We start from the raw sequence: 25569 nt of genomic DNA, 5'->3' as shown, positions 1-25569 counted from the left end.
GACTCAGTGGGATTAGAAATTGCCTGGTGTTGAGTTTGTCTAAGGTGGGTCTTCTCCGGGAAAGACAATTAAAGGACACGTTGTTCACATCAATCATGTCAAAAATGGTGACACTCATGTATCTTAAAATTCTCGAATGCCTCATCACGTTGCACTAATTTAGTGTTGCCATTGCACACATTAACTTTAATGTTGTTTCTCATATTTCAGCGACTGTGATTTATGACATCCCTTAAACACTTTAAAAGATGCCAAAAACGGTGGCATGAATGAGCAATGTTTGATTTCGCAAGCTCTTTGCTCTCCCTTTCAAACAGCCGATTTCCCCAAAGCGCTTATCTGCAAATGAAAAGATAGCCACCTTCTGCCCGGTGTAGTTCTATGGCCAGTTGCTCGCGTGCCCGGGCCTCCTCAGCCAGGCGCTCCTGCAACTCCTCCTGCTTCTGCAGGAGCTCGCTGATCTCCTGGTTGTGGCGGAAGGACTCGCGCATGAGCTCCGTCTGGGTGATGCGGGCATGTTCCACCTGTGGGGCGACCGCATTTTTTTAAAACCCTTATTTAACTATTTGGTTGCCACTGACAAGCCTAGACGTCCAATCCATTGTGATTGCGATTCTCCCAGTCAAAATGGATTGGACGTCTAGCGCCGTGAACGGCAGGCATGAAAATTCACAGTCAGTTACTAACAGAGTTCAAAATAAATAGTCATCTACCGTTGTCAGTCACAGGCAATGAGTTCAATACTATTACAGAAAGTGACATTTTATTGATTTAGGTCACTACTTGGATAGCAAGTATTAATACATCTAGTTGTATGTTTGCTGTGATAAACCTATTAGGATGGTGAAGTCATTTCATGCATGGTCAACATCATGTGACTATTATAAAAGATCTTCCAATTTACAGTACGGACTTGAGTCATGAGACTTAGGGCAAGTTTGTCAAGTGCTTTGTTGCCATCCTACGATTACCGATTTGCATATCTCTGGAGTGCAAAGGTCTTTGGTTACGCTAAACCAACCAGGAAGTGACAAGTGGAAGAAGTCATATAATCCTTTTCGCAAGAGGTGTACTCTAGTATAATTGTATTGTCATCTACAGAGGTAAAAAGACAGAAGTAGCCAATTTTGACAAAGTAGGGCATTGAAAGCATAAATGTCATTAAAAAAAATCTACCCAAGTACAGATGTTGCCTCCCCCACCAATGCTGTCAGCGGATATTTAATTCATCACATGGATGAATGAAGCTTCTCGTGGCGGTAAAATATTCATCAGCTCTTTTCGTCCCGAGCATGAGGTGTAAACTTACTGTATACGGAGGTGTGGGCAGAGAGATTCTGGAGATAACTTTAAGTAGGTGACCATTAGTGCGGTGAATGACATGCGATATCTGAGTCTGCACCAGGACGGCATTCCTCTCCGTGAGGGTGCTGTAGACGGGGAAAGGCCGCGGGAGGGGGATCCTAGATTCCACCTCATACACGTCCTGGTCTTCTCCTTCCACCCACGTGGTGTTCTGCATTCTGGAATTCCAGAAGGAGCGGTGGGAATCCATGGTCGGCGAGGATGCCTTTTTCCCCCCCAATCACCGGCGAGCGTTTGCCATTATCCGTTGACGTCGCTGCTCGGCAACGGTTAACACGTTGAGCAGGTAAACGGGTCCGACCGCAGCGGGCGTTGAAGAGAAGTCCGACCGGCGCTCGTCATCTTGATTCCGTCATGTTAAACGGCATTCCGAGGTACGCCGGGTCCTCTTCCTCCAACTGACCTTCTTTTTTTTTCCTCCCGGGAGAAAAGCAGGGATCACATGGCCTAGTCTTCCCCCCACTGGAGATTCCCAAACAAAGCTTTATCGCTTTGGTAACAACAAGCTTTTCCCGAGGGCTCCCCCCTCTCTTTTTAATTGCTCAGTCCAGGCGAGGGTGAAATGACATGTCAGAAGTCCTGCCAGGATTACCGCTCTGAATATTTACTCACCGGGAGCCGAAGCACTTTCCCTACTCCAAAAACCTCCAATCCAAGACTTCCACGGCTGTTTTACCCTCACTGTGGTGCACTGACTGCACCGATCACCCGGCGGAAGAACAGTGCTCAGAAAAAAACCAGGGAAGGAGGGAGTTAGGTAAAAAGGAGGCGTGGCTTCTGTTCCCAACACCAGCAGCCAGGTAGGATGGCAAAAAGATCTCTCCCCACACAAACATTGACACCACTCCCTAGCACACTACCGTGCGCACAAATAACAACCCGCATACAATACACACACCCTCTCAGCAACCAAGTCGTTCAACCGGATTCATTCCCTAAGCAATTGCACGCAAAAAGACAATAGCTCTTAAAAATTCCAACATGTCTTCTCCTGCAGCAACATATCGTCATACTTAAGACTTAATTGTTTTTCCTCCAGGGGGAAAGTCTTTAACAAAAACAGACGCTTTGTTATTTAACAACCTTTCAATGTGAAAATGTCTGCGTATTTTAATTTTTTGGGCCTAAAGTCTTTTTAGCAGGGGGGACAATTTCACTTATATATCATGAAAAAATATTATATAAGCACACATACCATGCTTAATTATTTGGACTGTAAGGATTATTTCTGGTCTCCTGATTAACAATATTTAATCAATATTTTCTCTTTAGAAAAATCAACTTTAAACACACCGAGAATTATACAAGCAAGGTCAGGGTGAGACAGCACAAAAACACAACATATGCAAATGGCATACATTTGACTTTAAAAATGTTCAATATCCAAAATAGTATGCAGGGAGATGTTGAACAACACTGACGCCTGGCTTCGACTTGGGTGAGTCCTCACTATTTTTAGCTCTCCAAGACAAAGGGCATCCAAGCGTGAGTAACGCGTGAATTTCAGCCACGGAGTAGGACGCGGCGTGCGCTCGCTTACAGTACCGAGCTCAATGGCCTAGTTAAACAGAACTCGTAAGGGGCGGCGCATGGCACGGGGGGAGGGGGGGGCTACACTCAGCTGGACTATGATAGGCTGTCTGCGGTGGGACAAAAGACCCATGTAAATACAGCTCGTTTCTATGGGCGACCGCTGAGAATGAGGCGCTTCCATTGAGTAGGGTGGCATTTTTTTTTTAGACAACTTTGTTGAAAGCTCTCTTTCTCCAGTCATCTCCAGACTCAGATAAACAAATAGCCTTGGCTTTGTGTGTTTAAAAGCAATGAGTGTGTGGAAAAGCTGCAAACCGTACGCTGATTGAATCATGTTTTCTACCTGGTTGGTGGTGTCAGTGATGACCATCAGCATCTTCTCCAAGGCAGTTTGAAGGCGACTGCCGAGGCCCATCAGGTGACCGTCGTCGTCCCCTAGGAGGAAGGTGTCGTCGTCGTCGGGTGAACTCTTGCCAGAGAGATCTTGGGTGACGGCAGATAAAGATCAGTTCTCGTCGAAAGCAAAGCGGCATGTATGCGTCTTCCTTACCTGTGATGTGAGGTGCGGTGGGCGCCGAGGTCTCCGGTCCCGCGCAGGAAGAAGCATCGGGCTGCAGACTTTGCATGTGGAGGCCCATGGTTTCTTCCGCGGCCGCCGTGGTTTTCAGGACGTCAGTCAATATGCGACTGAGTCTCTCATTGGTACGGCGCAGGACCGTTCTGAAAGCAGAATGACGGTAGAGAATTATTTCCCCAAAGACTTTTGCATGTCTATGCTATTTGTCCTAAAAAAAATAAAAAAATAAAGTACTTTTCTACTAGTACTTTAATTGGCTGAAAAGTCCCATGTGATTGGCTCTTTAGGTTTATCATAATCTGCTTTTGGTGTGCACTTTTTTTTAAATAATACTATTATCTCATTGCCTGCCAGACGTCCAATCTATTTTGACTGGGAGGGCTAGCGGAGACCATTTCAATGCTATTTCCCATCACCTTTCACTGTCCTTGTGGATGTCCTCATCCATGCCGTCCTCATCTTCAACTTTTTCTTCACCATCTTCTACAACTTCTAGCGGCTGCACGGGGAAAAGAGAGAAAATGGAAAGAAGTCCCGTCATTACCAAGTCAGTCAGAGTGGCGTTTCGGGTGACAAATTCAAATAAACCCACCCCATGAATAAACTCCCCTTATGACACAAACATAGAGACAGCAGTTTCTTTGTGCTGCCATGGCAACAGGTGCAGCTGGAGCAAAGAAGCAAGGCAGCACCACCACTTGGAGACACGATGGTAATGCAGACGGCTACTTGTTGTTTCACAAAAGCATATCAAACTACCCTTCACATTACTACTGGAGAAGCGGCACTCATTTGCAAAAAGGCGGACGAACCCCCGCCAAAGACTGAACCCGAGAGCCACTCTGGAGTCACGCGGCCAAAATCTAATCATGATGGAAAATGCTCAAGTGAGCAAACGCCTCGTACGCTCAGGGACGCGTTGTTCAGGAGTGCTTGAGGGCCAATTCGATGTGAGGAAATCAGTGTTTGGGTGCTCCAGACAGATGATTATGAATATATATGCCCTCTTGAATGAAAAGTTCTTGACGCACTAAATTCCCTTCACCAACAAAACATCTGATGTATCCCTTCGTAGCACATAAATATTTATATCTGACATAAGAAAGAGACCTTTTCTGCTCGCGGCAACTTCTGGATTTCAGCGTTCCTGTCCCGCAACTCCTTCTCCATGCACCCTCTCTCCTCATTCAAGTACGAGCTCGGCGTGTCCGGCGGATTTTCTTGTGGTTCCTCTTCGCCGTCCGACGGGGTCTGCATGGCCACGCTGGTCTGGCAGGCGAGCTTGTTGATGCGGGCCAGCTCTGTCTGCTGGGCGTACTCTACCGACATGTGGACGATAGCCTGAAACCAAAATGCATTTTCAAAAACTCCGTAGCCCGGGAACACAAAGTTTTCCCTTTCCAGCTAGTACTAGAAGGGAAAGTTGCGTCTAGCGCGGCAACGAAACAATCCCCTACCTTGGCGACCTCCTCTTCCACCCTCTGCTCCCCAAGCAGTTCTCCCTGCCCGGAAACACCGGCGGTCTCCGGGCCGATGATGTCCCGCCGCTCTCCCTCCCTCTCCAGTTGCTGCCTCAGCCCGCTCAGCTCGGCGCGGTGCTGCTCCTTGAGGGCGGCCACTTCTTGGACATACTCGTTGTACAGCGCCCTCCTCAGCGCCTGCAGCTTGGCGCTCAAGCCCGAGCGGGAACCCGACACCCACTGGCACAGCTGCTCGTCGCTGAGGTCCTGAGGAAGTGACAAGCGACTATTACGCGTATTGTAAGGTGTAAAATCAAAATAGCAAAGGCACCCTAGAGCTCTCGAATCAATACACCACGTTGTCCCCTTGTCTTGTGATGAATTTCTAACATGGGACTGGCACAAGTTATGAGGACGGGAAGAGAGGGACAAAATAAAAGGATGGACTCTGCTCCCTTCACATGCACGCAAAAGAGGCGGATTATGTAACTTCCCAGGCTTTTAATCATTCGATATAGGACAGTTCATCCTGCTGCAAAAAAAAGGGAGGCTGGTAGTGTAAGGGCAGCGACAGGGGATATTTAGGGCATGTTTAGCCCTAAAGGCTGCTTGCCGCCTCTCCTCATAGACACTGACTGTCGGGCTTTCTTAGCACTTTAGCACCAATCAGCTCCATAGTAGTAGCTAATCATGTGACAAGGCTGATTTCAACCGAGGCAGTCAAACCTTTAGGTCTTCTTGATGCTCCTCGCTGCGCTCTGGGCTGGACTGTAGGCCACTAGAAAAAAAAAAGAGATGAATGATAGGGTTTGCTTTTGTGGATGTTGCAAAAAAAATGCATAGCAGCTCATTTAAAAAGGATACAATGATGTTATGTGAAAGTCAAATTTAACAGATGGGTAAATCTGGGATGCTTTGATTTAGCCGCTACTTTACAACTGCTATTAAAACAGACCAAAATTGTTAAAATGAAAAGAAAATGTAAACTTTAAAAGGGCCCAACTCATTTGACCAAAGTTTAGTGTTTACTGCATTTTCACCTGTCAGCTTCCCGCGCTTCTGTTAGCTCCTGCAGTTGCCGCCGTAGCGCGGCTAGCTCGGCGGCGCAGCGCTCTTCTGTCTCGGCGTTGCTTTTGCTATATCGATCCCGGAGGCGTTCCATCTCCATCTGGTGACTTTCCTCCAGGTCACGCTGCTTTTCCAGAGCCTCTGCCTTCAGCATTTGGAGCGCGTCTAGATCTACCCAACAGAAGTTGCAAATGAATTCAGCATTTTGTGATTCAATGAATTGTATCGCCATTTTTTTGCCACTTTTCTGTCCCCGATTTGAACAATACACTTAAAAATGGGAAACGAGGCAACAAAGCTTCACTAACTGCAAGGCATGGAGATATTTTCTGTGTAAAAATAGAGCAAATGGCTTCGATTATTATGCAACCACACCATTAGCTGACCTTGGTGACCGCTATTTTTCTGGTAGCCAGACTCCTCCTGCAGCAGCTCGAGCTGAGCGGCGTGGATGTAAGTCAGGCTGATGCGCTGCGCCTCTGTCTCTAGCTTGCACTCCTCCTGAAAACATTGGAAATGAGTTAAGAGTAGCATTACAAGGGAAAAAAAATACAGTGAACCCCTGCCAACTTGTGCTACACAACAAGCAAATTCAGGGATTTTTTTCTTCTAAAAACTGAACTCTGATTTTTGTTTAAAATGCCTGATCTTAATCCAAATTTACAGACACCAAACACTATTGCTTCAGTGGAAAGCATTAAAAAATGGGGGACTTTCAGACCACTATTTTGCGACAAAGCTCGGTCTAGTGTGGGCTTTTCTAAATTTCAATAATTCCAATTGGTTCATCTCTGGTGATGAATTAATAGCGGCCGTAATGCGACAAATCTCCCTCAAATGACTGAGTGGAGGAAAAAGGCAATTACTGGGTGGTAAACAAAAAGCAAGGTCTCTACTTAGCATGATTTATGCATTAGTGCTAATTTGTCCTGGTTGAGCATGAATTTGTTTCATCATTGTGCTCCGTTTGATGACGGCCATGTTGGATCATTTCAATGGTTTGTTGCATGGCCAGGTGTTGTTGCCTTTTTTCAATGCTGAAATAAATTGAATTTCTTTTCATTTAGTGAGAAGCACTGTATAGGTGATACATTTTACGCACACTTAGTTGATTACAAACTGAAATTTTTTTTTTCTTCTCTTGCCATTATAGTCAGCAAAGTCCTGGTTACTGGTTTTAAAGATAACCTTTTTAATGACGAATCACGTTTACGAGAGGCAAGCTTTCCATGTCGAGGAGGTGCTAAGTTTAGCCCACGTTGGAAGTTACTCTCCGCTGCCTGAGCCCGCGCACGTTGGTTATCTTCTTTCAAAATCAAACTAGCAGCGAGCCACGCAAACGTAAAAACGGCCTGTAGGTCAACGTGGTCCAAAAAACACGTCTTTTTGGCCATTGGCTACAAGTTGGGCGTCAAGTTTATGTTCACATACACTGGAAAGGCTTTTCATGGTGGTGAAAGCGAGTAAATGCGTGGGAGGAAGGGCAGAGGGAGAAAAAAAAGGTGAAGGCGTTGAAGGTATATCTACCTGTTTGACGGGGCCGTCTTCCCGGCAGCCGTCAGCTTCACCGCCGCCGAGCTGGCTCTCCGTCTGCATCTCGGATTCTGCGGCACTTGTAGCTCTGCTCTCGTCTTGCTCCTCCTCTGCCTCCTCCTCTTTTTGCCGAGCAGCCTCTGAGGGCTCGCCGCCGCTTCCGCTCGCTCTGCGTTCCTGCTTCAACCTCTGACGCCTCTTACGGCGGTTGGAGCCCGCGGGCTTCTGTGGCGAAGCTCGTCCTTCGACGGCTTGCTCCGGGGTTCGCCGGACGCCGTCTCGTTCGGCTTCCGCGGCCTTCAAGAGCGCATCGAGAGACTGGACTTCTCCTCGGAGGGAGCAAATCTGATCTTCTCTCGTTTTGGTAACCTCCTCCGAGCGAGCCGTTTCATTCTTCGCGTCCACCAGTTGCTGGGCAACTTGAGAAAGTTTTACCGCCAGGCTTTCCTTCTCGTGGAGAGTCGCTCGAAGCTTCTCCGTAAGTTCTGAGGCTTTTTCGGCAGCTTGGGCAGACTTCCTGACGTTTTCGCCCTCGCGCTCTCCTGCTTGGGACTGGAGAGCGGCGATTTGGGCTTGAAACTCGAGCGCCTCCTTCAATGTCCTTTCTTCCAGTTGTGTCCTTGCGTCTACGAGGCGGGAGTATTCCTCCTTCAGCTCCTGGTAACTCACTTCAAAATTCTTCTCAGCCAAGGAGAACTTCGTCCGCTGCGTTTCCATCTCCGCTCTCAACTGAGAGGCGACCCTTTCCATTTCCAGCATTTTCACATCATGACCTTGCTGCCGGTCCTTCCATTGGCGCTCCCTCTCTTCAAGAAGCTCGGAGTTCTTCAGCAAGGTTTGGTTTTCATTCTCCAGCCTGGCTCGCTCATCTCCCGCCTCGCGCAAGACTTCCAGTTCTACTTGAAGCTCCTGTACCTGCCTTTCCAGCTCATCCGATCTGGAGTTGTGCGACGCCATCTCCAGATCTTCCTTCAAGCCGTGGATCCGTCGCAAGAGGTCCTGGCGCTCGTCGGAAAAGGCGGCGTTCTCCCTTTGCGACAAAGCCACCTGGTCTTCGTTGGCGCGCCACAAATCGTCCAGAGATTTTTGGTGTTTGACGGAAGCTTCGTTGAGAAGATTCTCGGCGTTGAGGAAGCTCTCTCTGCGGAGCTCTTGGCGGAGGAGGGTGAGCTCCTCCTCGTGGCTGAACAGCAGTTGCGTCCGCAGTCTTTCTAGTTCAGCTTCTTGCGACTCGGCCATTCGGTCCAACACCGCGTCCTTCTCTCGTTCCAGCATCTCCAGTTTAATCTTGTAGTTGGTGGTCTCCGACTCGTGCTGGGCCTCGACTTCCCGCGCCAATTCCCCGGCGCCAGCCAGCTGGCATTGCAGGTCATCGACGGTCACCAGGAGTCTTTGCACGTCCTCCTGTTGGTTCTCCCGCGAGGCGAGATTGTCGGACGCCAGCTGGGCTTTCTCCTTGGCGGAGCGGAGATCGCCACGGAGGTTCTGCAACTCGGCCTGGAGGTCGAACTTTTCCCTGTTGAATTCGCCCGCGGATTGCGCCAACGCCGCCTGAAGCTCTTGAATCTTTTGAGCGAGCGTCTCCTTGGCTTTGGAGTTTTGCTCTTTCAGGACCTCGGCCTCCTCGAGCTGTCGACCCATCGCTGCCCGATGCTCGGCCGTGGCCTCCTCCAGCCGCTCCGTGTTCCGCAGGTTGAGCTCCTGCTTCATGAGGACAATCTGCTGGCCGTACATCTCGTCAAGCTCGGCCCTGAGAAGGTCCAGCTTCCGATCGGCGTCCTGCTGCATTCTTTGGACGAGGTCGCCCTCGGAGAGGCTGTCCCGGTGACGGCGCCTCTGCAGATCCTCCACCGTTCCCATGAGCTGCTTAATCTCATCCGAGGACGTTCGTTCTTTCTGCCGGGAGCCTTCGAGCTCGCTTTGACAGCTTTGTAGGTCGCCTCGCGCTTTCTCCAGGTGCGATTTACAACTCTCCATTTCGCCTTTACTGCTTTCTAAATCACGCTTAGTGTTCTGCAGGTCTGCCACGTATTTTTCAAGCTCAGACTCCTTTGTGGACACTTGCTGTTTGAGGCCACGCAGGCTTTGCCGTGATAACTCCAGCTCCTGCTCGAGCCGGCTGAGGGAACAATCCCGATCGGAAATGACTCGTTCTTGTTCCGCTATGATCAGGTCCTTCTCGTCCGATGCCCGAATGTCATTCGCGGACCGTCCCAAAATGGCGACTTCCTCTCGGAAGAGGTTGAGGGATGCAGTCTGTTCGGACAGCAGCAAATTTTTCTCTTTCAGCGTCGTGGCCAGACTCTCTTCGGCCGCTCGCAGTTCGGCAAGAGACTGATCTTGATTCATGATGACCTTTTCTTTCTCGGCAATGAGAGCGTCCTTCTCGCTTAGCTTTTGTGTGAATGACTCCACCGATCTTCTCCCTGACTACAATAATAGTCGGGGATTAGACAAAGAAAGCAAGACGGACGGACCATTCCTTACCTACAGAGTAACTCTTCAACGAGCAGCAACTGAAATCGACTTTAGTTTACAAGTAGGCTAACGTGCACGGCAGCAACTACAGAGGCACCAAAACATACACCAAGCATTAAAGATGGACTCCGTGCTCCCATAAACAAATATTATAGCGGTTCAGTTCTCCAAAAGTTGAATAGTCTTAATTTCATGTCGTAAACAAGTTCCTTGTGCAGTCCTGAAAAGTCATTCCAAAAACATGATGGTGGTCTGCTTTAATAAAGACATGGCAAACTAAGAAGAGCTGATCGTGACACCCATTGGCCACCATTCTTCTATCGTAATCATTCTTTACAAGAACAAACTCACCAACTCCACGTCGCTGATTTTGATCTGGAGCTGACCAATAAGTTCCCGCTGCTGGTCGCTCTTCGCCTGGTTCTTCCCGGCTTCCATTTTGACCTCGTCCAACTGCAGCTGATATTGCGCCAGCTGCTGCTTGGCCTGGAGAAGGTCGGCAGCCGTGCTGCTATGGCTGGTGTTCCGAAGGGCCTCGCCGGCTTGCAGCTGTAAAATGGCGTCATGTTCTGGTTTGTGCGCTCTTCACTAGGTTAAAATTGATTTTTTGTTGTTGTAAATAGTGAAATAGTAAATATAAATTTCAACCTGCTGGAACTGAATCTGCAGTTTTTGGCTCTGCTCCGTCAGCATCAGGAACTCTCTCATGATCTCGTCTTTCTCCTTGCGAGCTTGTTGGAGATTGGCCGTGAGCTGAGTGATGATGCCGTCCCTCTGCTTCAACGCCGCCTCAAAGTCCTGCAACTGAAAGCAAAATGGAGGTTTAAGCAGTGATCATCCCAGTTCTGGAACTGAATTCATCTTTACCTTCTGCACGCCTTCCGTTCCGAACGCGGCCCGTATATCTTGGAGCTCTCGACTGAGCTCCTCCACTGCTCGGGATTTGGCAGCAAGCGCCTCCTTCACGTCCTGCATCCTTCCCTCCTTCGTCGCCTCCCGGTCTGCCTCCTCCTGAACAAGAACGAACGAGAGTAAGAAAGCTATTAGAGCGTGACTAGCGTTTCCACCGTTGTAAATGAAAGAGACGTGGGCGGCCATTTAGTCAACAACAAGCCAGGCGGCATTGAAGAAAGCAGAAAGTCATCATGACCTTCGGGCTTCTAAACATCAGCAAAGAATGAGTGTTTCTAATGCGGAGTAGAAAAGTGTTAGTACAGAGTCAGTAATGCCACGAGGAATTAGGAGGAAGTTTTTAACTGGACAATCAGCAGCGGATTCAGCCATCAGGGCCCACGAGCAGAGCCGCTTGATCGGATTACCGTACCCAAAAAAAATCACTGAAGGATGACGTCACTAGATCGGCCATCATCTCACGGCAGCCGTTGACCTGCTAATTCAAAACCAGTTAGCAACATTGACAGGTATCACATGTGAAAACCGGAAAATAGCATGCCGCAAAAACAGGGAAAACATTTTTAAACACAGATCGTCAACCAACGTTGTACAGGATTTCATTTGGTTTTGGATATTCACCAGAATTTCATGTTTTGATTTATGCAAGTGCATACAGTAATTGTTCTGGAGTAAAATGAGTTGGAGTTTAGTTAATTTTGCTGTTTGCCAGAAATGAACGACAACTTGATTAACTGATCATTTGAAAGCGAGATTGTATTCGTTGTGACGAACCTAATCGCTATTATCTTACCTCAGAGGAATTGTCATCTGCCGTCGTCGACACTTCACTCTCAGGCTGAAACACAAAATATGAAATTCATTATAGTTTGTATTTCTTTTACATGAAAGTAGTGAGCATAATCAAGTCTGATGCTAATGTCCTAGCGCTGATACACAAACCTACAAAACAAAGTGAGTTCAAATGTGCAAATGAATCCATTCAATCATTCCTAAGTATATGCCTTAAGAGCACTAAATGAGCAATAGAACATCTGTTTCCATGGCAACCGCTGCCTTTGAGGGTCTGGGACAAAAAGTGTGTTAACAGCAGGAAATGTTCATGACAAAGGAGAATCTTTGCAGTTGAAAAACAGGTAAGCAAAAATCGTGTCATTATTTAATTTGTCTTGTAATTCGTCGTTTTTTTTGTTTTTTTAATTGGGCCCTAGAAAATAATTACCTCTATGGTGTAGGTCTGATCATGCTTGATAGTCTCCCCGCTGCGCAGCGTCTTGGCAAAGCTCCGCTCGGATACAGTCGGCGCCTCCCGCGTTCCGCCTTGGCCTCCGACCGCATGGTCATCATTGTCCGGGGAGCAAGCCGTCTCCGAGTCCTCCTCAGACTTCTTTTTCTTCTTCTTTTTTTTCTGGGAATCTTCGTAAGCTTTCCGTTGCTGGAATTTGGCCAGCTGAGGGACGAGAAAATGTAGACAAGTTTTTTTTTTTTTAAAAGTACGTCAATGGCCTTGCTTTTGTTAGTCAACTTACTCTTTTTCTGCACAGTTTGGGCAAAGCCAAGCGAAACATGTCATCGACCCTGTTTGGAGCATCCATATGACATGCAATGCATGTCTTTTGCTCTGCCAGCAGGTACTAATCCCGACTAAAGGATTAAACTTCAAACCATGTCAACAATCAGTTTAAACCTCCAGTCAAATTTAATGGGAATCTTTCTTCTTGTTCCAAATGAGCGCTATTTTTTTCCTGTTACATTCAAAACTTCTTTTCAGCTTCAATTTTATCAAGGTTGTGCCATTTGCTGGCAGATGCATTTAATGGTGAGCCGGCATGTACAGCGACTAAGATGCTCAATTAACTGAATTAGATGGAGAGCCTAATCCGCAATAGACTGGAGCCAAATTTGGGTAAAGCTACGTGAGTACCCAAATGGAATAAAGGTTTTTCACGCAGAGGCTCCAAAATGGTCGCCCCTGGACCAAAACAAGGTCCAATTTCATAAAAACCTGGGGAATATAATAATTGTGGTATGCTGTAAGACCTCCCCAGGCAGAAAAAAGTTGCTGGGTTGAGCTCATCCCCTCCATTCTTTGTCGGTGCTGACTGTCCTACTTGGAATCTTGTCTTGTAGTCTGTGGACGAGCGCCTCCATCTGGGCTGGCGCTAACGACGTAGTCGTAGCAACATAAGTAGCCTGTACATATTTACTCACATTTGAAAGCCACATTACGCTGATAACAGCTAGTAGTTGTTATTTACATTTCGCATATTAGCTATAAAAAATGCAGATTTTTTTATGAATCCCCCGCCTAACTCCAAAGTCTTGGTAACATTATAATTACTAAAATAGTTGTGCATGTATAATACACCAAGCAAGCAGTCCACCATGTGACGATATCCCAATTCTAAAAGTTGAGTATTGCTTTTGGTTTTGTCAATTGACAATTCAACAACAGGGATCCAAATGCACTTTTATTTGTCATTTCCGAGAAGCAAACAGCATAGCATGCATTGCTGTGACTCATTAAGCATGACCCTGCAAAGCATCATTTTCCGTTCGAGCGCCCTGGCAAAAAAAAGCCTTCTGTTATTCTTCCGTCATAGCTAACATAATTTCGGAGACGGCTTCAAAACAGGTTCCAGTGAGGCCCGAATGAGTTTTGGAATGAGCAGAAAATGACTCGCAGCCAAGTAGAGTGGGGACACTGCTCCATAACAAAAATGTCACAGGACACAACGCAAGCTTGGCTATCAAACATAGCATTTTTACACCATTCCTGAAACATTTCTAACACACTTTACAAACCACCATGCCAAAATTCGCAGCAATGCACAGTACACTGGAACTTACATATAAAATACAGCCCCAATCCATTTAAAGGGGCATTTGATTGGGCGCATTAGTGACCTCATTAGAAAGAGTGCCAATTGATAAAGTACAAGTCTGGCAAGTGGGGTCATGTGTCCTGTAAATCCTGTTACACCTGCCTGTCAGCCTATCAGTAGGGGAGCCGTCACAAAGCCCTGACTTACTGACAGATATAGCCTTTGAAAAATGCAAATTTAAGCATACAATGAAGTTAGTCACGCGGTATACCATTGGGGTACTATGTTGCTAGCAGCGGCTAGGCTAACGCCCTGTGCAGGCGGCGGCGCACTGGAGAACTGACAGCTGAGTAAGGGGGGCACAACAGCTGACAGACCCCCCCCCCCCCCCCAACAAGGAGCGTTTCAACTGAACCAAAAGTAGTTAGCGCCGTTTACTTTTCGTTGTGTTCAAGAGTTAGGCTAACAGCATGACAGCACCAGAGGAGTCCTACCTTTGCTTTGCCGGTTTTGAGCTTCCTCTGCCGCTCCTCGTCCTCCATAGTCAGCGTGGCTAGAACGAGACCGAGAGGGAATCACACGTCGTGTAACGGCACCGACGGTCAAGTGCTCCGGGGCCGGGCCGGCTTCCAGTTGGCCGCCGCAAGCATTCTCTCAAGGGTTGCCTCCTTGCTGGCAGTCGGCGGCCATGTTATTTTCCACGTAAACATGACACTCGAGCGTGATGACGTCTGATAGGTGGACCATGGCCACGCCTCCTGGATTTTACTCGCGTTGCTTCATGGTCTCGAAGGAGACGTTTTCTTTTTATACTTTTTCTTTTTTAATAATTGCAGCTTCCACTCGTAAAACTAGCGCCTGGCAATTCAGAAAATGAGTCAACTCATTCGGTAGAGGAGAAACATGAAATTATCATTTAAAACATTTGTCTTCTTTTATTACTTTGATCTGCCACCTGGAAATATGTGCAACGTCATTGCGAAAATGTCGATTCCTATGCAATTTCTCTCCTTTGATCGTTTGTAGAACGACGTAAGGCAAAAAAAAAACATTTAAAAAAAATAATAATTTAAGGAAGCCAAAGTGCCACTTCTAATGATTGTTATGTGTGCGTATCGTGTAAGGATTAAATATGAGTATTATTTAAAATTAAATTAAAATAAAATAAAAAACAGCATGCATTTTCCATTCAGTAGCTGTATTTTCCTCCCAACTCAATTAATTTATGAAGTGTTGAGCACTCATTGTTCTCTCTCCAAAATGACTGCTGCAGTTTCCATGGTGACAGTTCCTCTACGAGGGCCTGCCTTTTTATTTTGTTTAGTTGAACGTATTGTGAAGAAAATGTTCAAAAAACCCTGCTTCAGTCGTATTAGCAATGTGAGAGCTTTTTAAATAGTCATCTAGAGAACGTTGAGGTCTCTGCAACCTACCTGGAGCAGCAGTTGAGGAGGACATTCTGTGTCTTCTGTTGGAGCAACTTATTGTCTGGCAGATCTTTAATTCCACCCATCTTTTCGACATGTCCAACTTGATGCCACTTGTGTGAGCAGTTTGTGTGTGTGCAGCTGTACGGGGAACTTGAAAGTTTAGGCCGCGGTCTAAATTATTTATCCACCATGGGTTTAATGTGTCAGCGGCTCCTTAAACGTGAGCTGCATGTCAAATTTGACAATTAGATTGGGATGGAAAGGAGGACATTTAATGATGTGATTAGATTCTGTGAAGCTGAGTTGAAGAAAATAATAACCAAATAAAAATGATGCCAGAGACGTCGTGCTCGCTACTAATCATTCAGCCAGGAAAATGATTATGCGGAATACAAGTGAAAGATGCAGAAAAGGCAGTTTATTCAAGTTCAGTCATGTCTTGCCATTGAGGGCAAAAAGCATTCAATACTTCTTAGATCAAGTGGATTTCATACTCTAATGACAATCGCAGCTCTGTTCACCTCTGTTATTTTATAGTTTTAAATCGCCCTCACTTTGATCTGATATGCAGAAGTGAAAGCTCTTTTGCATAATGAATGACTTGTTCTTCACTTAAAATATTTATCAGCAGAGGCCCCATTCGGAGTTGAGAGCCTGTCAGTACATAGACTACGGAAGTGCTATTGTACAAGCAATTTATTTATTGTAAAAAAATGAACATTTAAAACATGATAATAAAAATCAACATATCATAAATGAGCTGAGAGTCAGAATTAAAATAAATTACGGGTAAATTTTGAATCATACAAAAATCATCAGCGAGCGCAAGATGGCGCTGGCAACATTTAAAAATCACCGAAGAAGAAGAACGAAAACCGACAAAGAAGATTAAAGTAAATATATGCACACTAGTAGTATATTCGTTTCAACGGTCCTAGAGGTATGTTTCCTAAACTCTTCAATAAGTGTATGTATTTATAAAAAATACATATAGACATTCTTGCGTTAATCTCCCTTTGCATTGTTTGAACTGTTCGTTTTGAAACAAGACCTCAAAATAAAGCACCGTTTAGCTTTTTTTCATTTCGAAAGCAAGAACGATCTAATCTATTTTAATCTGGAATGTTCCAGTGTTTACGATGCGTTTGCCTGCACTTGTTAATAATTGTCTGATTGTGCTACTTTTAGGTCCCCTCATGCATGGCGCAGATGTCAAACTGATGAAAAATGGCATCTGTTTGTAAAACACTTGTTCAAATCACTCTTCAACAACCCTTGAAATGCTTGACAGTCAAGTCCATAACAAGCCGCCCCCTCTGGAGGTTTTACAGTGCGGCATCAAACGACGGTGATCCAAAAACAAACCTTCCCACAGGGAACGCGTCCTTGTTGGAGAACTTGGACCTGATGGGGGTGGACGTGGAAATGGCACGCAAGCGTCAGCCCAGCGTCTTCCGCCGGCTGTTCACCAACGAAGAGTGCGTGGCCGAGTTCCTCAGGGGCAAAGGTGCCAGCCGCCAGACTGTCGCCAGCATCATCTCCCGTTACCCGCGCGCCATCACGCGTTCCCTGGACCATCTGGAGCAGCGCTGGCAACTGTGGAGGAACATCTTCCAGACCGATCTGGAGATCGTGGCCATCGTGGACCGCTCGCCCGAGTCCTTCTTTCGCTCCAGTGACAACGAAAACTTATTTAAAAACATCTGCTTCCTGTCTTCTCTCGGGCTCGGCAACCAAAACATCCACCGAATGCTCGCCGCCGCCCCGCGCGCCTTCTCCAACAGCTTGGAGCTGAACAGGCAGATGGTGGACTTGCTGGAGGATGTCTGCCAAGAGCTCGGTGGGACTGATCCCAAGGGCTTTGCCAAAGCCATCATATTGAGAAACCGTTACATCCTCAGCCGCAGCACCAAGAGGGTCAGGGCCAACGTGGATTTCCTGCGAGCGTCTATGAACCTGAGCGATGCCCATCTCCTGGACTTGCTTCAAGGGAGCGGCGTCAAAATCCTGGACTTGTCCACCGAATACCTGAAGAAGAATATGAGCAGCCTTGGAGGGAAGCTGCTCGGGGTGGGTTGTAGCGAAGAGGATGTCCGGAAGCTGATCGTGGCCTATCCGGGGGTTCTGTATTTCGGGGCGGCGACGCTGGGAACTAAACTTGACTGCCTCCTAAAAGGAGGAATCACAGCAAAGCAGATACTAGAGATGCCCAAAGTGTTGGACTTTAGCACGGAGAATGTCACTGCCAGGTTAAAGCAACTTGAAGGGATTGGCTATGACTTTCAGTCAAAAGGCATCGGCATCTTGAATTTGAGTCAGAAGAGATTTGAGGCCAAGAAAAACAGACTATTAACTCTCCAAAATAAGTAAATGGACCTCCTTAGTGTATATTCATGTACTATTGTTCGTCACATATTCACTTGAACATTTGCTTATAAATCCACTTTAACCCTCCAGTTCCTTCCATTATTTGTATAACAGGCGTAGTTTTATTTTATGTTGATGGGTTATTTTCTCTGAATAAATTAATGATTAAATTATAATAGAATACACCATGTGTCAAAGTGGAGGCCCGGGGGCCAAATCTGGCCCGCCGCATCATTTTGTGTGGCCCGGGAAAGTAAATCATGAGTGCCTACTTTCTGTTTTAGGATCAAATTAAAATGAAGAGTATAGATGTATATATTACATTTCCTGATTTTCCCCCTTTTAAATCAATAATTGTAATTTTTTTATCCATTTTTTTTCTGTGTTTTTAGTTCAAAAATCATTTTGTAAAATCTAAATATATAAAAAAAGCTAAAATAAACAATGTTTTAGATCTATAAAACACTGAATATTCAGGGATTTTAATCCATATATGAAATCAAGTTGACGTTAAAACGGCCTGCGAACCAACCCCAGTCTGACACCCTTGAAATACACTTTAATTTTACAGGGTTTTTGACTAAAACCGAAACAAATGGCACCAATTTGTACACTGGTTCAAACATCAGAAAAGGATTTTCTTCCTCGTCATTGCTAGCCTTTTTGCCTTAAAACCTTAAAGAAGAGGGCAACAAAATGAAGGAAAAACGTCCATCAATTTCCAAAATGACGACCAACACCCTCTTCAAACATAATTCTGTGTATTAAAACCAATGATTAAATAAAGCTATTTACACAAAGGTAGAAAAACAAGCCTTTTCCAAACCAAGTTCCCGAGCCACCGCTTCAGCCGTAAGCGTATTTGTCTGCGCCGCCTTTGTCGTTGGTCATCTGTCCGCTCAGCTTCATTAAAAGTTTCACAATCAGGCCAGCCTATCGCCAGACATCAATTATCACGTAGAAAATGTTTGAAATATCACCAAAAGTCGACATCCGCTTGTATGACCCAATTCTACCTGCTTGGTATGCACGATGAAGTTGACTTTATTTTCTCCGCTGTGTACTTGGAAGTACTGGTCGGCGGGTCCCAGCTGCCACATGAACGTGCCGTACTCCAAGCTGATGAGAAGCGCCTGGAAACGGACCGGCGAGCGGACGTGAAAAGCCGAGACTGCGGTGGCGGACATTGGGCCGGTCAGGCGCCCCCCACCTTGGTCTCCATGTTCATGAGGTGCAGCCCCTTGGTGTTGACGCCCACGTAGACACGGATGACTTTGTGGTTGCTGGCGCTCGCCTTGGTGTACACTTGACCCGTGAAGAAGGCGGCACCGTAGGTGGGGATGTCCCAGCAGTTCTGCAGGAAGAGATGCTGCAGGTGGTGCATCTCCTTGCTCACGCCTTCACTGGTGCTCAGCGCCTGGTGGAGAAAAAAAAAGTCGGCGGCGGACGGGTAAAAAAAAAAGGTTGATCCACTTTTTCGCCATTCTGCTTTACTTTGTATTCGTGGAGAATCCTGTTGGTCCAGTGGTACGCTTTGCTTTTCACTTTCAAGATGGGCACGATGGACTTTAAGTTTTCCTCGCTAAAAAAGAGAGCAAAAGACTGAATTTAACGAGTCATCTCAAGATTTTGTACGGCAAAAGGTCTGTTGGAGCGTTTCAAAGTTTCCGATAGAATTTGTGTCAATGTTCTAGCTTGAATTTTAGCACCAGAGCAATTTTACTGCAATCAAAAATGAAAATAAAACTAAAAGCTGTGATTTGTACGGACCAAATTTATTTATAGGTATTTGGTGATTAAAAGGTGCTAAGAAATAGTGAGCGTGTCCAAAAAAGAAAATGACAGTGCATGGCATTTAGAGAATAGAAAGACTATGGCTTTGCTATTTGAATGCAAAATGGTTGCCAAATGTTTTGGTTTTCGAGATTATTTTTTTAGCCGAGACAGTTGAGTTTGAGAGACTAACAGGGCTCTAACATCATGACTAAATATTTCCCGTCACTATTTTTGAGAGGCGCTGCATCTCAAAAATGATCTGATATCATTTGAAACGCGTCCGCCGTTCTATTTCATAGCGCCTTTAAACCTCGAAAGAAAGACGACAAACACCAACTTGAGAAATCCTTGCTTGTGCTTCTTGCTCTCGTAATTTCCGTAGATGATTTGCAGCAGAAAGCTGGCTAAGGTGATCAGCTTGCTGTCCGGGGCCGGGAAGAAGCCCTTCAGCAGGCAGTGGCGGGCCTCGTCGAACAGGATGAGGATAGCCAGCGGGTCCTCCGCCTAAGGCCCCCCAAAAAAAGCTCAGCATTTTGGGGTTCCTCGGCCCAAGGGTGCTTTTCCTCACCTTTTTCTCGATCTCCAGAGGGAGCCGGACGTCCCTGCGGAGAAAGAGCTGAGGCGTCTCCCTCTGCGGATCCAGCACGGTCAGGTCGGCGACGATCTCCGTCCAGATGCGCAGGTGCTGCAGGGGTTTGTGGTACGGCTTCAGCTGCAGGTCTGTTAAAGGCCACACGGTTAGACGGGCGAAAAAGGCGAGTTGGCGGGGGGTTACGGGGTTTGCCAGGTGGCTCACGGAGGTTCTCCGAGCAGATCCAGATGGTGAAGTACTGCTGGGTCTCCTGGGAGAGGCGCATGCCCTCCATAATCTGCTGCACGGTGGTGTTGTTGCCGTGCTTCAGCTCCACGGAACGGTATGAGCCGTCCATGCGGTAGATGCGCGCTTTCTCGTACTTGAGTGCAGAAAAGATGGGGAGAAACACTTGTTGCAACTCGGCCACCAGAGGGCGGTGTTACGCAATTTCGGTTTTCGCATGATCAGTCTAGAAAATATTGTCGTATTTTCTTTCCTGTGTTGCTTCAATTTGAGGGGAGAGCTTTGAAATGACTTTTTTGGAAGGTGCATTTCCAAATTCTTTTTGTGGGAGGTTATAAAATTAAATTAGATTAGTAGGAGGAGCTACGCTTTTGATTTTAGTCATTTTCGAAGTTAGTTTGTTTAGCTTTTAGTGGAAATTTTCAGTTAGTGCCAGACTTAATTTTTTTTTTTTTTGTAATATCTGTACGCGTGTTGTTGTTTTTACACAATTACCTAAAATAAATGATGTGCGCCTTCAGTGGAAGTGACGTTGTAAACTTGATAACCTTATAATTCCATTCACTAGATTGGTCCTATTTCAATAAATGACAACCTGATTATTTGCCACCGTTCTCCCCCGGTTAAAATGGGTCGGACCAACTTAAGTTGCGGGACTCACCGGTTTGCCGTGAGCTTGCTGAAGAAGCTTCATGGTCTCCTCCCATTCGTTCTGCTTGTTCTCTTCGCACACTTGCAGCGGCGATCTCTTCTGCTGGTCTTCCACGTGCTGTCGAGCGCAAAGAAAAATGCATTCGTTGATCCCCGGCCGGCATCCCGTCCGTCGTCTCTTTCGTACCCGGTCGATCTCGGGGTGCTGCAGCAGAATTTGCACGATGTCGCCGTGGCCCCCTCTGGCGGCGAAGTGCAGGGGCGAGCTGAGTTGCCCGTTCAGCAGGTTGGGGTTACATTTGCCCTTTTCCAACAGCAGCTTGGTGGCCTCCACTTTGCCGTGCCTGAGGGGCGTCACAAAGGAAAGGTCCAGGGACGCCGGCCAGAAACCGCTTGCTTGGCCAAGCGGACCCTCACCAGCAGGCGTAGTGAATCGGAGCCCAGTGGTCGCTGTCCAGCTGCTTGACGGAGAAGCCGCTGTCCAGGAGCTTGGACAGCAGCTCCGTGTCCCCCTCGCAGGCGCTGCGATGAAGCGGGAAGTCGTCCACCCACTGCCGCTCCCTGACGAGTCAAAATAACGGCAAATGACAAACCGGAACGGCGATCGGGCTCCCGATGAGTGCTCACTTTTCATCCGCTGCGCAGTTGGCGCCATGCTGCCACGTCTCCCTGCTTGGGATTTGGATTTTGGAGTAGTCGGGTGCTCCCAACCCGAAATATGGATTGATGATGACTTTATCCACCTGCGGACGGACGAGTGGGAGACTTCAGTACCTCTGCTAATACTGCCTATATCAAGGGTGTGAGACTCGGGCCGCTTTAACGTCAACTTGATTTCACGTGGGCCGGACCATTTTAGATATAATATTTAGATGTTTTATTTTTATAAATGGATTAAAAGAACTGGATTAAAAACCCTGAATATTCAGTTTTTGATAGATCTAAAACAATGTTTATTTTAGCTTTTTTTAAATATATTTTTAGATTTTACAAAATGATTTTTAAACTAAAAATACAGAAAAAATGGATTAAAAAATTACAATTAGTTTTAAAAGGGGGAAAATCAGGAAATTAAATATACATCTATACTCTTCATTTTAATTTGATCCTAAAACAGAAAGTCGGCACTCACCCGGTTGGTGTACTGCAGATCGGATCCGTAGAGCGGGTTCAGGACGCACATGTCCGCTTTCTCCAAGGACATCATCTTGCTCTTGATTTCCAGGGCCGTGTAACCCACGTGCAGACCCTCGTCGCCGACTTTGCCTTCCCCGCCGTACGCCGGGTTGCTGACGTTGGTCTTCACCCGCTCCACGGGCGCCGGGCGGAACAAGGCCGGGATGGCGTGAGGCACGGTGTGCTGCTCTCCCAGCCACCTGTGGGAGGGGCCAAAGTGCTCAGAGCGAAGAAGTTGCGAGCGAACGTGATGGCGATCGAACGCGTGCCGACTTGTCCAAGGCGAGGAGCATCCTGGCGGTGACGGGGCAGAAGTGGACGCTGGTCTCGCTGCACACCCTCATGATGTCGTGCAGGCAGTAAAAACTTGGACCGCCCGCGTTGTGGACTGACTTGTTGTTGTCTGTGGGAAGCACACGGAGTCAAGTAATGGAATATTCTAAAAAAAAATAATAATAATAACGAGGCTGGCGAGGAGCACCTTTAACGCCTAGTGGCACTACGAACAGTGACGCTTCTTGGAAGGCGTTGTCGCCATCCAGCGGGAATTTCTTCATGTGAACCACGCGCCTGCCTAAAATGCAAATTGGATTTATCTGGATAAAAAAACAACTGAAAATGATCTTGTGCTTACCGATGAAGCTTTGGTTGTTGGACAAGGGCTTGATGGTATCCGCAACGTAGTCCAAGATGGATCTGGATTTGTCTCCGGCCACCCGGATTTTTGTCGCCGGCAGAACTTTCCGCTTTTTTTTCTCCTTCCCTTCTAAGGGCACTTCGCTCAACAAAATCTTAACGCAGTGGCACAGACAGGCGTGACTCAACTAGGCGGCTAAAAATGGCAGTTTGATTGTAGTTGAATACACACCTCGTAAGCTTTGGCTCGGTATTCCTTGGAGCTGAGGCTGACTTGATTCTTGGGCCGAAGGACAGCTACAAAAACGTCCTCCAAGCTGTCCTCGTTGCCCATGGCGACGACGTTCACGGCCAAATACTGTGCAGAGGCATGCCTTGGACGCCGGGGGACGGCAAACCGTTAGCATGTCACATTGAGCGCAAACTATGGATTTAATAAATTGGAATATCCTTTCAATTTTAACATTTTTTTTGGGGGGGGGTCCTCCGCTTTTATTTGTTGTGTCTAAAATCACAATGGCTGCTTTTATTTATGTAAACAAAAGGACATTGAGGGAAAATAGGCTGCAATAAATAGGTTTGGATATTAATGTGGCATAATTTAACTACGTACTTGTTGAATTCATAGTGACCACGCCCCGGAAACCGAAAGTCTGTCGGTCTTACACGCGAGTAACACAAAGTCTGCCTGAATCTATATTCATTTCAACATTAAATTACACGTTCAAAACCAAAGTTGAATGACCAAATGTTGGACCATTTTGACTATGTACACATTGATTGGGGGGTCCTAGCTTCGCATGCTACACGGCATCATCTTCTTATTGCGAGTACCCCAACTAAACAAAAAGCCCCCAAAACTTACCAAACTTTCCCCCCCGCGGCTGGAGTCGTTTTCGGGATTGAAGAGGTCCAATCTCGGCCTTTCCTTGTGAGCACACACAATGTTAATCGGGGTGGAAAATCGACGCTAGCCCAAATTGTTCCACAGACAAACAAGAGAAGTCGTGTTGCGTTTACGTACCACCGAGCCGGTAGGATTAGACAATACTTGACTAAAAGGAGGACGAAACGTCATCTGTTGAAGATACCTTCAGGTGTCGACTGTGTCCAACGTATTGGAATGGGTACATTTAATTTGTAGCTTTTGCTAAATTTTAATAATGCAGGAATGTGGAGGTTAGGACAGTGATACTGATTTTTTTTATTGTGCACAGGCCTTAATTTAAATGTTTTGGCATCCTGTCACCTGAGAAATTCTAATTCTGTTAAGGATGGATGAAGTGGATAGAAATTAGACGCCTGGCAGAAATATACATTTAAATAAGGTTGAATGAAAAAAAAAAAACAATCTGCACTACCCATTCCTAATATTTTTATTTAAAGCGATTAAAGCGCACACACACACCGCGTTTAACACAGTGACATCAAAAACACACAAAGCTGAGGGTAACCATGTTCTTTTGGAGTTATATAATGATTGGTCTCCATTCCTATTTTCCCAGAGCCGTGGTCCTGTTCAAGTCTTTTTCCCTTACTTTTTCTCATGGGACGGCGGGTCGGGATCGGCGTCACTGCACGCGCAGAGCACCTCCTGTATCTTCTGATGAATGTCACACACCCTGGAGGCCCACTTTTCTCGAACCTCCTCCTCGTCGTCCTCGGTGACGACGGTGTAGCCCATGAGGGCGATGAGGCCCATTTGGAAGAGGTGGGCCAAGTGCGAGCAGCGGCACTCCATGATTTCCCGGTCAGCGTTGCAGTTCTCCAGGTAAACCCTGAGAAGGGGCCTGCTAAAGAGCGAGCCGGTGCCCATCACGCCGCGGTAGTACACGTCCAGGCCGGTGTCCATTTTGTCCCGTTCGTAGATCCGCTCAAAGTTCTCCATGTGGCGTTGCCGGTTGTCCGGGTCCTTCTTCACCTGCGCCACCATGGCGATGAAGGCGGCATACTGGTGCTTGATGTACTCCTCGTATTTGCCGAAAGTCTCGTTGACCTCGTCGATTTGGATCTGCTTCAGGAACTGGCGGTTCTTCTGGGAGATGATCTCCAGCTGGCTGTGGATGGCCTGGAAGTCTCGGTCCAGCTCGTGGCCCTCCTCGTCCATGAGCCCCTTGCGAGCCAAGCCCACCAGGGAGGAGACGATGCCGAAGATCGGGTCGAAGGACGAGGCGAAAGAGGACACCTTCTCCACGTAAGTCAGCACCGTGACGGCGGTTTTCTTCACCTGGGCGGCCTTTGCCATCTTGTTCTTAAAAAAAAAGATACTGCAAGAAGGTTAGCTAAAGTGTAAACTCTTTCTTACTTTTAACCACATTTCAAATCACTAAGAAACATGAATTTAAATAATGTGTATAACAGCAATTCTTTTTTCAATCTATTCACATATAGCATATCATTTTTTAACGATCAATGACAAAACACTAAATCAGTGGTCATCAAAGAATGTTACTTTAATTGAACGGCTGAGTAGCGAAATAACAAAACAATGACAAAACACAATCAGTTGTAACCAAAGAATGTCACTTTACTTGAACGGCGGTGTAGCGACATTACAAAACTAATGCTACAGTAAATACATTAATTCCACTTGAACTAAACACTAGAAATGTAGTTTTAGAAGCAACAACACTGCTCCTTCCTGAAAATCCAAACAATTATCCCCACCGCCTTTTTCCGACTGTCAATCAGCACTCAAACACATCAGTGCTAATAACACAACTCTTCGTAGGCTTTGGCTTACTTTGCGTGTTTACTCACCAGAAATGAAGCTTTTGCTACCTTTTTTGTCTATAATAACCTAACTGCCTGTCAAGCCTGTCTACCGTGTTCTTTTTTTCCGGTCTCTGTCTTGATTCGGTATGAAGACGGTTGGGAGGGCGTTGCGCTTTGAGACGCAAACTGTAGTACTCCCTGACATCGCCGACGACCAATCAGACGCCAGCTTCTTTGCAGGCAGGGGGAG

The 25569-nt window shown here is 46.6% G+C and overlaps 4 protein-coding genes across 6 annotated transcripts in view; 1 reads left to right on the top strand and 3 right to left on the bottom strand.

Annotated features, from left to right (window-relative positions):
• Nucleotides 1–14460, bottom strand: part of akap9 (A kinase (PRKA) anchor protein 9) — a 29340-nt gene extending 14880 nt beyond the window's left edge. The window contains exons 1-17 of the mRNA XM_077589977.1: nucleotides 14246–14460; nucleotides 12149–12376; nucleotides 11720–11764; nucleotides 11339–11401; nucleotides 10882–11025; nucleotides 10663–10818; nucleotides 10366–10563; nucleotides 7531–9966; nucleotides 6390–6504; nucleotides 5976–6174; nucleotides 5662–5713; nucleotides 4933–5202; nucleotides 4586–4816; nucleotides 3892–3974; nucleotides 3449–3618; nucleotides 3242–3381; nucleotides 362–524 (exon numbers count right to left, since the gene is read on the bottom strand). Of these exons, the coding sequence (XP_077446103.1) occupies nucleotides 362–524; nucleotides 3242–3381; nucleotides 3449–3618; nucleotides 3892–3974; nucleotides 4586–4816; nucleotides 4933–5202; nucleotides 5662–5713; nucleotides 5976–6174; nucleotides 6390–6504; nucleotides 7531–9966; nucleotides 10366–10563; nucleotides 10663–10818; nucleotides 10882–11025; nucleotides 11339–11401; nucleotides 11720–11764; nucleotides 12149–12376; nucleotides 14246–14293 (4741 nt within the window). The 5' untranslated portion in view covers nucleotides 14294–14460. The remainder of the gene's footprint in view (nucleotides 1–361; nucleotides 525–3241; nucleotides 3382–3448; nucleotides 3619–3891; nucleotides 3975–4585; nucleotides 4817–4932; nucleotides 5203–5661; nucleotides 5714–5975; nucleotides 6175–6389; nucleotides 6505–7530; nucleotides 9967–10365; nucleotides 10564–10662; nucleotides 10819–10881; nucleotides 11026–11338; nucleotides 11402–11719; nucleotides 11765–12148; nucleotides 12377–14245) is intronic.
• A 1521-nt stretch (nucleotides 14461–15981) lies between these two features.
• mterf1 (mitochondrial transcription termination factor 1) lies at nucleotides 15982–17637 on the top strand. The gene is made up of 2 exons (XM_077590635.1): nucleotides 15982–16121; nucleotides 16370–17637. Exon 2 carries the CDS (start codon nucleotides 16409–16411, stop codon nucleotides 17549–17551), a length of 1143 nt encoding a protein of 380 aa, XP_077446761.1. The 5' UTR covers nucleotides 15982–16121; nucleotides 16370–16408; the 3' UTR covers nucleotides 17552–17637.
• A 655-nt stretch (nucleotides 17638–18292) lies between these two features.
• Nucleotides 18293–23613, bottom strand: krit1 (KRIT1 ankyrin repeat containing). 2 transcript variants are annotated; one of them, XM_077591323.1, is made up of 17 exons: nucleotides 23470–23613; nucleotides 22837–22978; nucleotides 22603–22759; nucleotides 22450–22542; nucleotides 22242–22371; nucleotides 21925–22168; nucleotides 21420–21535; nucleotides 21210–21353; nucleotides 20980–21136; nucleotides 20803–20910; nucleotides 20121–20277; nucleotides 19893–20044; nucleotides 19662–19828; nucleotides 19043–19130; nucleotides 18759–18965; nucleotides 18565–18681; nucleotides 18293–18481 (listed from the first exon to the last, which is right to left on the bottom strand). In XM_077591323.1, exons 2-17 carry the CDS (start codon nucleotides 22936–22938, stop codon nucleotides 18395–18397), a joined length of 2226 nt encoding a protein of 741 aa, XP_077447449.1. In that variant the 5' UTR covers nucleotides 22939–22978; nucleotides 23470–23613; the 3' UTR covers nucleotides 18293–18394. The 2 variants fall into 2 exon arrangements, with proteins under 2 accessions (XP_077447449.1, XP_077447448.1); XM_077591322.1 differs by lacking the exons at nucleotides 22450–22542; nucleotides 22603–22759; nucleotides 22837–22978; nucleotides 23470–23613 and having other exon boundaries at nucleotides 22238–22373.
• A 349-nt stretch (nucleotides 23614–23962) lies between these two features.
• On the bottom strand, nucleotides 23963–25532 carry rpz2 (rapunzel 2). Of its 2 annotated transcripts, none has more exons than XM_077590637.1 (2): nucleotides 25365–25532; nucleotides 23963–24871 (listed from the first exon to the last, which is right to left on the bottom strand). In XM_077590637.1, exon 2 carries the CDS (start codon nucleotides 24847–24849, stop codon nucleotides 24139–24141), a length of 711 nt encoding a protein of 236 aa, XP_077446763.1. In that variant the 5' UTR covers nucleotides 24850–24871; nucleotides 25365–25532; the 3' UTR covers nucleotides 23963–24138. The 2 variants fall into 2 exon arrangements, with proteins under 2 accessions (XP_077446763.1, XP_077446764.1); XM_077590638.1 differs by having other exon boundaries at nucleotides 23963–24855; nucleotides 25365–25529.
• Between the last annotated feature and the right edge of the window lie 37 nt (nucleotides 25533–25569).

Source organism: Stigmatopora argus, chromosome 21 (assembly GCF_051989625.1).
Source record: "Stigmatopora argus isolate UIUO_Sarg chromosome 21, RoL_Sarg_1.0, whole genome shotgun sequence".
Lineage (NCBI taxonomy): Eukaryota > Metazoa > Chordata > Actinopteri > Syngnathiformes > Syngnathidae > Stigmatopora > Stigmatopora argus.
The sequence above is the reverse complement of the archived record's forward strand: the minus strand, read 5'-3'. Positions and strand labels throughout refer to the sequence as shown.